General features: G+C 40.3%; 1 protein-coding gene across 1 annotated transcript; it reads left to right on the forward strand.

Annotated features, from left to right (window-relative positions):
- The first annotated feature begins 589 nt into the window (after positions 1–589).
- rplp1 (ribosomal protein, large, P1) lies at positions 590–4,603 on the forward strand. Its single transcript, XM_039736947.1, has 4 exons — positions 590–815; positions 1,162–1,236; positions 3,707–3,818; positions 4,474–4,603. The coding sequence occupies exons 1-4, from the start codon at positions 744–746 to the stop codon at positions 4,554–4,556; spliced, it is 342 nt and encodes a 113-aa protein (XP_039592881.1). The 5' UTR covers positions 590–743; the 3' UTR covers positions 4,557–4,603.
- Positions 4,604–12,100: the final 7,497 nt, after the last annotated feature.

Here is a 12,100-nt window from a genome sequence, read left to right on the forward strand (position 1 = left end):
AGGTTTGACGCAATAAAAATGATTTTTTTTCTTTGTTTCTATCCGTTATGCTGATTCCTTCAAGTAGGTAACAGCCAAGATGACTGTCCACGTGACAAACGCTCATCTTGCATTATTTATTTAATACATCACAAGTACTTTAAAAGAGGAGTTATATTTGTAAGGCTAAATTCAAAACCATACAGTGTACACGCGGTAAAATAACCTGCTGTCTATTTCTACCCGTTGTTTAAAATTAAGTTTTAAAATATAAGCATTACAATAGTAGAAATATAACTAAGAATTACAACACAAAAAACAAAGTGCAAAAAGTTAAAATACATTACAACAGCCCCCTAATTATGTTGTTCAATAGCGTCGCTCACCTTTTTTGCACTAACTCATATGGCTACTTTTTTAATACTCATTTAAACCCTAAAGCGGCTCCCAGATACAAAGTAACACGTAAATAAATCTTTAGTTTAAGCTGCTCTACATTTCACTCATTTCTTGCGTATTCCAGGAAGTCATGTCTCTGTCCTCAATGTATGATGTCACGAGCTGTTTGTCGCTCTAGATTTACGTCACGTCGTCCTATAAAGGCTTGTTCCCGCCCTACGACTTCCTCTTTTTGCGTACACTAAGCTGGCTGTTGGCCTAGGAGGTGCTGGGTCCTTCGTTGAAGCTAAGGCCTTTGAATCCGGCGACTAGCACCGTTATATTTTAGGCATCCGCCAATCGAACCTTGACGAACACCTTGAATAATGGCATCTACGTCTGAACTTGCTTGTATTTATTCGGCTCTCATCCTTCATGATGATGAAGTCACCGTCACTGTAAGTGTTTATTCGCAGGCCACCAAAATGGCGGCGACTTCGGGAACGGTTTTATAGATTAGTCGTGTCTCCACGTGAGTTCGGAAAGGCCGAATGTGAAGCCCGTAAGGGCGGATGCTGCTACCCTGCTGTGTCTTGACAGGTGTCGGATTAACGAGCGTCACAGACCGCTCTTGGATTTTGTTCTGCTGTTCTAGATGCTCACGAGGCCTGGGCTTCGCAGTTTATAAGTGCGTGGCAGCATGTCTTCACAAGATGTGTTGCAGGAGGTTTACTTGAACGAAGAGTGCGTATGAAAATGGACGGAATTGCCCGGTAACGTGCATCTTATGTTTTGTATCCACAGGAGGACAAGATCAACGCGCTCATTAAAGCTGCTGGTGTCACCGTTGAGCCATTCTGGCCCAGTCTCTTTGCCAAGGTAATGATTTTCGTGTGTTTGAAAATCTGTTTGGTAGTGCCAATTCGCCGGTGTGTCATTTTATCAATGAGAAAGTAAAATACTAAACGGGTAGGCATTTGGATCTGGAAAGACTACGATGACTGCTAAGTTTCTTTTCTAAGCGACCGGAGTTTCTAAAGTAAAGGCCAAAGAAACATTTGTGTTTCAACGGCAGTGTTTTATATTTTTGAGCGTAGGTGGCCATAGTAGACGAGAATATCGTTAGAAATGAAAATGCACGTGCATAGTCTTGGAAGCAAGAAAACATTCTCCATACTGTTTTGCCTTATGCAGGAAGACGTTAAATTGAACAAGGTATGATTTAAGGCAAGCAAGAAGTTCCAGTAAAGATTTTAGTAGCTGCCAGTCAGTTTTTCTTGAAATAGTTAAGCATCTTTAGTTCTGACAGGTATGCCTGTAATACATAAGGTTATGCTTGAACTGATGCTTAGTTTTAATGCAACACGTTATTTGCGTCTGGAGAGTAGGCCTGTACATGCAGAATTTACGTTGTGGCAATTTTAGCAGTCCACTTTGAGTACGATGTAATGTTGAGGTCTGCATTTGTGCAGAAAATCAAAGGGCCTTGCTAAAACTTGGGAGGTGCTTGTTGAAGCTGATTGGGGTCTGGAGCCAGTTTTATACATGCAGTTTCAAGTACAAATTATTATTCCTATAATAGGTACAACTTCTGTATACTCTGGTAAATCAGTAATTAAAGCCTAGTCTTGTACATCGAGCAAATAATCTTCCCACATAACCCCGGATATGCATCTACAAATCTTGTTCTCCAGGCCTTGAAAATGTCCAATTTGCTATTGGGTTGTGTGTGGTTGTTTCTTGGTTTATTACAGTACTTGTGCAGTGGAGCATTTGGAGAGAGAGAGCTTCCATGTAATAAATTTAAGTGGATAATTTTTAAATTGACAGCTTTAAATGATTAGTTTACAGAAAGTGAGGCTATGTAAACTTGCAGATTTGTGACATTGACATTTCACCTTATTCAGTAATAAAATAAAATAAAAAAAAAGCAGTTGGAGAAGCATGTTCATGGATGTGTATGGGTGTGTTTTGAGCCAGTGCAGTACGTACGTTGAGTTTGTTTTTGGCGGTCTGAAAAGTTAAAGTTAATTTTATTTTTGCTGTGGATTAAGTAAGAAATCAACAGCTAACCTCCCATTTCTTCACTTGGAAGGTACAAGTTGTGGCACTGAAAATTTCCCAGTCCCATCAGTGCAGCATGGCATGATCTTGGTGAAGCAGAAATGCTCCAGTACCTCATCAGTGTGGGAAAGAAGTCCTTTTTTCCCCTCTACCAGCATTTGAACTGGGGAAGGACCGTGGTGAAGTTTTTGCTCTGCCTGTGAAGGCTGCGAAATACTAAACAGGTTTAAAATTTGGAAACCCTTTAAATATGCAACTATAACTTTGTTTTTCATAGCTGATGGCTAAGTATATGTGTAAAGTGACATGTTTTTCCCACACATACTTGGCTGAAGTGTGCCTTAAAATTTCAGTCTGTCTTGCTGTCAAGTTTTGGACCCTATCCTGTTAGCAGTCACTTTGACAGATTTGTCTTTCACTGTGATTACTTGGCCATCAGACAGCTTTGTGTAAAATACATTACACTGCTTACAAGCTGTGGAGGCGCAGTTCAGTCAGCTTGACATTGTGGTGCTTTAAGCTGGATGTGGATCCTGCAAACAATATACTTTAAAAAACAGGCAAGTACCTAGGCTGTTCAGGTAGAAGTAGATACAGTTTCTGTGTTTGTATTTAGGAAAAGAGTTAGTTTCTAACTGTGTCTCATCCCCACTCCATTCTAATGAAGAGGTGACTGGTATGTTGGTGGTGGTAATATTGTGCTGATGCTGTGGATGGTAAAAGAAAAACGACTGGGGATTCTAGATACATGGTGCCTATTACTATGCCAGCAAACATTTAGATACTTTATTAATCCCAAGGGGAAATTCACATTTAGCATTTTACTGTGGCACAGTTTTTGAACAGATGGTCCCTTGTGTTATAAAATTCTCTTCATGGTAGCTACAGCTAGAACCTATTGAGTAATGTTCATTTTTTTTGTAGAAGCCAGTTGTGTGTTTTGTTTTTGTTTTTCCAGCACCAAGATGAAAGCTGCAAGTTTCATAGTTTAGTTTTTATGAAAAAGCATGAACCACATTCCTTTGGAAAATGAAGCCAAGAGCTAGTGCTTGTTTAAAAGTGTAACGAAAGAAAATAGAAGAATGAGACTAGATTCGAACCTCTGAAGTAAATATAGTGCCTTGTGAAATATGTCGTACTCTGAGCAAACTTGCATGGAATGACAAAGAAAAATAAACTTTTGACAGTCAAAAATACTATCTGTGATTCACAAAATAGTGAAGTGCCATTACTGAGGTGACGGATTTACTTGCTATTAAACTGAATTTCTTTTTGTTTGACACAGGCCTTGGCTAATGTCGATATCTCTAGCTTGATCTGCAGTGTTGGTGCTGGAGGTGGTGCCCCAGCCGGAGCAGCCCCTGCTGCCAGCACTGCCACTACTGCCCCAGCTGCAGGTGAGTAATTGATTAAAAATTTGCTATGCTGTCTGCTGCATATATGGCCAGGCTGGTTAATCTTGGGTAATTTTAGTTAGACTAAATTTTACATGAATACAAACTTATTAAACCGTGTCCTTTATAACAGCATTCATGCCACACATCTGAAGCATGGTATTTTACTAGCTTGTAATTCTTCTGAAAGATAATGAAAATGGAAGCTAATCAAAGCTGTTGTAGACTGTCTTCATCTGGGGTATTTAAATGATGCAGCTAGTCTGTTTTTTGGGCTGTCTTCACACATTTTGATTAACATGCAACACTGGTATGCTTCCATTTGGAAAAAATGTGCATGAAAGTTGCATCAAAGTGCAGTTCCTGAAAGGAAGATAGTGTTTTCCAGTACAGCACAATCACTCTGGCTACCAGTGAGCCATTTCTTTTATTTTTGCATTTTGGTAACTACATTTGGGTGTAGATTTCACAAGAATTTAGTAGTGATAGATGTCTGGTCAACCCTAAGCATCTCTTGAGACAACTCTAATGTTTGGCTTTATTACAACTATATTTATCATTCCTTGGTACAGAGTGGGCACTGGCTTGGATGTTTTGCTACTACGTAGAGTAAAGGTGTACTTAAGTAGTTACTGAGTTAAACATTTATGTTTTACAGCTGAAAAAGAGGAGAAGAAAGAAGAGAAGAAGGATGAATCTGAAGAGTCAGATGATGATATGGGTTTTGGTCTTTTTGACTAAATTTATTTTGTAACTGAACCACAAATAAAAAGAAAAAATGCCTTTCAGACTTTGTTTTCCATCCATTATCCAACCCACTATATCTTTCAGCAGAGAAGATTTTGTTGATACTCTAACATTGCATATTTATAAACTTTTAATTATACTTGGCTGTAGCTAAATATTTATACGACATTTGGACTAGTGCCTACTAAAGGTATAAAAGGACAAAGTTGTTGAATGACAGTTGTGAAGCCCATTAGTTTGTTCACCACAGTAGTGGAACACTATTCAGCAGGACCTGTCATGACATCACAGTGTGTATTTCATACCAAAAGGATAGAGTGGTATTTTCTTGGCCATTTGGATCAAGTTAGTAGTGTTAAACATTTGCTGTGGGGAATGGAACAAACATCATCCTGGTCAGTTCCAGTATGCCCACTGTAAGCTCTGCTTGTGTTTTTAGCTTTGTAATTGAGTGTATTGAGCTGCCATTACACAGCAGCAGTTTTAATTGTGTGTCATCTCTTATGCCCCAAGATGGTTTTGGTATTATTGTGCCTAAGTGACACACTCAAAATAAAGAGCTATTATTCTTATGTAATAAAGGAACTAACTGCGATTGCCTGAAGAGTAGTGAGTACAACACTCAATTTTTAATTTTACAAATATTTGTGCTCAGAAACCGTTATTTTTAGCAATCTAAATAAAACAAGGTTTTAGGGACTTGTCTCAAGCAGACTGGATTTTGCAGTCCATAATCAAGACATTTATCATGTACAACCCTGGATTGTTCTTTTATGTCCCAATGGCAGTCAGCTGCCTTTGTACCAAGTTTAGATGGCATACCCCATAGGTTGGTACAATGTCTTTGGAATCCTTGCATCTAAATAATACTTCAAAACAAGTATTGAAGTTTTTTTTAAGAAAATGTGTACACAAACATGTTGCAACAATTTATATACTGTACATTAGGGCTGGGCAGAATTATACTAGTTTAATGTCCTGTCTGTTTTTTTTTTCTCCTGAGCGGATGTAAACCACATTTTCCACTGCAGTAGACTGGCTAAGAATAACCGATTCCACTGTCAAAAGAATTGTACAAAAAACAGTTAAATGTGCACACAATTACAAATACAGGCTTGCACTGACCCGTAAAGTGATAGTTTTCAAGTTTTCAAGGGGATTGCACTAATGAAGAGAAGGAATTGCATTGCATGACAGTTACAGTCAAAATATTGAACCTTTATTGGACACATTTTGAAAACAAACTAATTTTGACAAATTTTAAACCATCCAAAGAGGCATTTAGACTTAGTAAAATATCCAGCAGTGCTTGTCAAAAGTTGTGTTGCACTGAACATGTAACAGAAAAGGAATAAATAGTCAATCATTTTTGTAAACCAACTACACTTCCTGTTAATCTCTGTCCACTGACATGTTAGCTACCAGGATTGTAATGGCGTTGGTTATCTAGATCCACCACTTGCTTTTTTTGTCGTAGGCAGTACCTCTAGCAAATGCGTCTACAAGTGACATTTGACTCATGTCCTCCCGCTTTTTCAGTTTTACCTGAGGACATGGTAGATGTCAATCTTAGTACTATACAGTACATTCATGGTACTCCAAAGCACGTTTGCGGCTAAGGTGGTGCAACAAATTGTTCGTGCTGCCTCCTCCAGCAATAACTTTAGCTCAACAGCATTTGCAGTAAATAGTTGTCTGACCTTTTAAAACCAAAGTATTTCCAGACAACAGACAGCTCCTTTTTTTGGCAAATGTTCTTCTGTGTCATGTTCAATTCTATCATCTGCTACAGCTTTAGTTTTGGAATGTTCTTTATCCAGTTTCACCGCTCAATACTTCCACTAACACATACTTCATTGCATCCATGTTTAGCAGTGAAAAAGGCCCCCCCCTTAACCAGTTTCCCACTTGCCGTGGTGGCAAGTCATTGTAATTAGAAATTAAACACTAAATTATTGCATAAAGCTGTCTATCCCACACTAGTTGAAACTTTTTCTTCGTATTCATGATGCAAGACATTCACATTGATCAAAAAGTAAATGAAAGTTTGGTGTGATTCAGTGACATTAGATTGAGGGGTTCTGTGGGGATCTGACATAATCATAGACCTCACTGTTAATTTGTGAAATTGACCATGCAATGCATAGGTCTCTGTTATAAGGCATTTGGTATGGGAATTTTAAAAGCAGTGTTTGTAATATGCCATCTATAATGATAAATGGGGGGGAAAAAAACACGTGAAACTTCGACTGTGGTGGAAAATGTTTTGAAAATAGTGACATCTAGTGGACTGTGAAAGTCATAGCAGCCAGGAGCTCAATACAGCACAAGTACGTCTCCAAATACATACCGTAATTTATCATCAGACAGGTACACTAAAAGCCCAAGACCACTCACTGTTCATTTTGATCGTGTGATAATCTTAAATCCAAAAGATGTAATTTGGCACTTTAATGAATTAAATACTGTACTAATGCTGCACCATTGCTCACCTGTGCTGAGTGCAAATGGCTTCTCTCTCTTCACGTGGCTCCTTAGGCTCCTTCTCCGAATATACTCGGCGTCTCTCCTCTGCACATGTCCAAACCAGTGCAATCTTGCCTCTCTGACTTTGTCTCCCAACCGTCCAACTTGAGCTGACCCTCTAATGCCCTCATTTCTAAAACTGTCCATCCTTGTCACACCATAAATCTTGGCATCTTTAACTCTGCCACCTCCCATCTCTGTCTCCTGCTTTTTGGTCAGTGCCCGTATAACTTTGCTGGTCTAACTACATCACAAATCACTCCTGATACTCTTCTCCACCCTACCTGCACTCTTTTTCACCTCTCTTCCACAATCCATTACTGTAATGTTGGTCCCAAGCATTTAAACTCATCCACCTTCGCCAACTCTACTCCCTGCATCCTCACGATTCCACTGACCTCCCTCATTTATACACATGCATTCTGTCTTGTTCCTACTGACCTTCATTTCTGAGACTTCTCTGATACATATCCTCTACAACTCTTACATACTTCTAAGCCACTCCCAACGTCCTCATACAATACCACAGCTCCTCTCGAGGCACCCTGTCATATGCTTTCTCCAGGTCCACAAAGACGCAATGCAACTCCTTCTGGCCTTCCCTAAACTTCTCCATCAACACCCTTACAGCAAACATTGTATCTTTGATGCTCTTTCTTGGCATGAAACCATACTGGTGCTCACTAATCATCACCTCACTTCTTAACCTAGTTTCCACTACTTTTTCCCATAACTTCATGGTGTTGCACGGCTCTGCATTTTTCATCCTTTTCATAACTGTCCTTACTTCCTCTTTGTTAATCCGTTGTACTTCCTGATTCACCATCTCCATGTCATCCAGCCACTTCTCTCTCTTGTTCTCTTCATTCATCAGCCTCTCAAAGTACTCTTTCCATCTGCTCAACACTCTCCTTGGTTGTGAGTATGTTTCCATCTTTATCCTTTTATCACCCTAACCTGCTGCGCATCTTTCCCAGCTTGGTCCCTCTGTCTAGCCAATCTGTACAGGTCCTTTTCTCCTTCCTTAGTGTCCAGCCTCTCATACAACTCATCATGCACCTTTTCTTTATCTCTCTCTTCACCTTGTGCCTTATCTCCTTGTACTCTGGTCTACTGTCTATCTCTGACTGTCCCACTTCTTCGCCATCCGCTTCTTCTGTATACTCTCCTGCACTTCCCCATTCCACCACAAGGTTTCCTCTTCATGCAAATGTATTCACGGTGCTTTTCATCCATTTCTCTTTGTTTTTTTGTACATTCACAACAACATTAGAATGCAAATTTTTATTTTTAACATTTTTCTTCTCTCAGCTCACAACACTGCGAAACCTCTGTGATGATTTCTTGGATTGACATCTTGTAGAATCCTCCAGATTTATTTCATGTGCACACACAAGTATAGACCATACACTGCTGACATAGAAAAAGCGTCCTCAAGTGTGTGCATCACCTAACATTAAGTATACCCGGCCTTAGGCTGGTCCATGACAGTAGTGACGGCGCAGCCAACGGTCCAAAGTGGCCAAGGTAGACTTCGGCTGGAACAAATTAAGGGGGTTAGAAGATGGATAAACAATAATCTTACAAATGAAACTGTGAAGGAGCTCAACATCTGTGTGACTGAAATGTTAAGTGGAAGGTGGCATAATATGATATAATGGAGAAAAAATAATTAACACAATCTTCCACTTTCCTTTTGTTTATCATTTATCAGTTGTTATTTGAAAAGTACTTTTAAGGCAAATAGCCTAATACCAAATAGGAATATAGTTTCATGCCTTACTGCTTTACTTTTATATTATTGCATTTGTATTGTCTCAAAATCTCACAGACGTATTTGTCATGATTTTGAGCTACTACATAAAAATGCAAAAATCATCGACTGCAAGTTGGGAGCGAACCGAACACATCAGTTGTTCCCCATTGACACTTCGTAGCTCATGGGGTAGAGCGTCTGCACCTAAAGTTCGAATTGGGAGGCTGAGTAGCAAAGAGAACAGAGGTTAAAGGAACCTGAGGAGAGCATGGGAGGCAGGATCAGGAGAACCCGTGCTGTAAGGAAAGGACTCAGGAGTATTTCCTAGGGGAAGTGTGGATTTGAGCTATACAGGTACGGGGGAAAGCTGTGCCCCCTATTGTTCAGTATCTCTCTTATAGGTGCCAAAGAGCCTGGCAGAGGGAGATGCGAGTGGGGTTTAGGGTGGTGTCCTTCAGATGCAGGGGGGCTCAATACAATCCAGCTGCACACAAGACAAATCGAGGGACTGGCAGCAGGGGACCCGACCCAAGATTTAACGGTTGACTGTGCCTTCATGGTGTGGGATCCCATTTAGAGGCAAGCAGAGGAGACATCAAGTTTTCAGAAGGAGAGGGTTCACGGGTTTTTCTAGAACAGTTTCCTGCCATGGTTTTAAATCTCCTTTTAATAAACTATTTTTGGACTTTTTAACCTCTGCACATTGCTCGATTGTATTTTAATGCCAGACCACCAAGGAAACCACACAGGTGAGGTCTGTATAGCAGCTGAGGAAGGAGGCAGAGGCATGACCGGTGAGTGACATAAAAAAGGGACCAGCACAGCTTTCTACTGACCACCCTCTTAACAGCGTCTGCAAAGGAGAGACTATGCAATTGGCACTGCCAGGGCTGTCTTAACATATGGCCAGCTTTTGATGTTTTTTTCTTACTTAATCAGTGTCCAGCTTTTATTATTATTTTGTAACAGTGAGTCGCATTTAAAACATAGCCATGGAAACAGAATACAATTATGGATACTAGTCAACCATGCTAAATATTCACATTTTAACTACAGTATTTATAATATTATTGTGTACAATAGATTGCAAGTAAGCAGCCGATCGTGGCTCAATACCTTTCCACACCATCCTGTCTCTTAAACTCTGCAGGCGACTACTTCGATCTCATTGGTTTTTGCTCAGACGGGTGTGTGCTTTTAATAATCATGATCACTCAAGGTGTAGAAACATCTCAACGACCTGGATACTGCACAGCCAGACACAGCCTGATACCGAATGCCCTATTGATCACGGGTGGCTTCTCCCATGGCCATATAATGGGAGTTTGAGACGGTGATTTAGCATTCAGCAGGGTATACAAATAAAGGCATTTATTAATTATCAGCGTCTCTTCTCCAGTCTTCCTTGCCAGTGGGTTGTTACAGCATGGATTTGTTTGTTGAAGCACTGCACTGTTTGTGCTATTTGGTTTTAATAAAAGCACTTGCTCACTATGTGTATGTCCTCATTTGCCACACTCTTTGTCGGACATGTTATTTACGGTACTGGTTTCAAGCTGCCAGGGACCATTGGAGCCAATCCGGACCGTCACAGGTCCCCTCTGAGCCCAAGTCAAGACCTTCTGGTCAGAGGACCTAAGTGGTAATGAGGGAGAGGTAAGTAAGGTAAGTGGGGGTTAAAGCATTCAGAGACCTAAAAACAGGCAATAAAACTGTAAACTTGATTCTACAGCAAACAGGAAGCCACTGAAGAGAAACAAACAGTGGTGTGATGTGATTGTTTCTGTGTGCCAGTGAGTTTTTGCAAAGGGTTTACAGCGGGTTGTTGGAGGGCCAAGGTTATGGAAACACAGGTAATATCAGGAGGTCCAAAGCACAAAATCTCATTTTTGTCATTTAGATTTAGAAAACATTGTGACATACATATTTTGGGCGTGCAATTGAGCGATTCACTGCCAAGTGTAATGTACCTGGGATGAGGATAAGCACCTTCCGAGTCTAAGGTTCATCTCAGAAAAGAATGGACTGCCCTCTCCAGATGATGGAGATCAACTGCCCATAATGGAGGAGTTAAAGCATCTCGGGATTTTGTTTACAAAGGATGCAAAAAGGGAACGTGAGATCAGTAAGCAGACTGGAGTGGCAGCAGCTGTTTTGCAGGTACTGTATTGGTCTGTGGTGGTGAAGCAGGAGCTGAATATAAAGACAAAGATTTTGGTTTACCAGTCAATTGACATCCCTGTCCTCACCTATGGTCATGAGCTATGGGTAATGAATTAAAGAGTAAGATTGTGAGCACAAGTGGCCAAAAAAAAAAAAAAACTTTTCTTCTCAGGGTGTTTGTTCTGACACTCTGTGATAAGGTGAGAAGCTCGGTGATTCAGGACAGCCTCCGAGCCGAGTTGCTGCTCCTCCAGGTCAAGAAGAGCCAGTTGAGCTGGTTTGGGTAATGTCGTAAGAAGGACCTCCTAGAGCTGCTCTGGCACGTCTCATGTGGCGGAGAACATAATGCCATAAGTGAGAAGTAAAAAAATAGTAACATCTGTGAGTCACCTGAAAAGCTACACCTAATTTGTAAGTCAATTATCCAGGTGAAGAATTCCCCAGTAGCAAGGCAGGAATCTACACTGAGGGGGCCAGTCATGCACAGGGCCAACTCAAACACACACTCTCATTTATTTTTACCAGAACAGTGCAGAGCTGCTACTGAAACTATCATGTCTATGGGAGACCAGTGAAAAATCCATGTAGAGACGGGGGGAAAAAAAAACTACACAGGCTGTGCTAGAATTTGAACCAATGACCCTAGAAGTGAGACTGTCATCCTATATATCTAAAAGTCATGTGCGTATATTTGTTAAAGATGTTAATATAAACTAATTATTTCACATATGTGTGCAAAAATAAGGTGTACTTGACAACAATTACTGCAATTTGCCAATCTGGTTACTCTTTAAAAATGCAATTAGATAAAGATTAAAAGGATCAGTCACTAAGAGGGCTAGTTTTACAAAAGTAGAACTGAAAATATCAAATGTCTGGTAGTAACCACAACAACTGCTTCAAAATGGTGTAGCTGACAGCAGCCACTGTGTGTGCTGGTCATAATAAATGTGCTGCAAAGAGGATTTAACAGTAACATGGCATACTCTGGCCACAAGGCCATGTCTCTCAATTCATCTAACACTTCAAATTAATTCATTCATTAATCCATCCAAAGTCATCCAATCCAACAATAGAGTCACAATGGGCACTT

Source organism: Polypterus senegalus, chromosome 15, assembly GCF_016835505.1.
Source record: "Polypterus senegalus isolate Bchr_013 chromosome 15, ASM1683550v1, whole genome shotgun sequence".
Lineage (NCBI taxonomy): Eukaryota > Metazoa > Chordata > Cladistia > Polypteriformes > Polypteridae > Polypterus > Polypterus senegalus.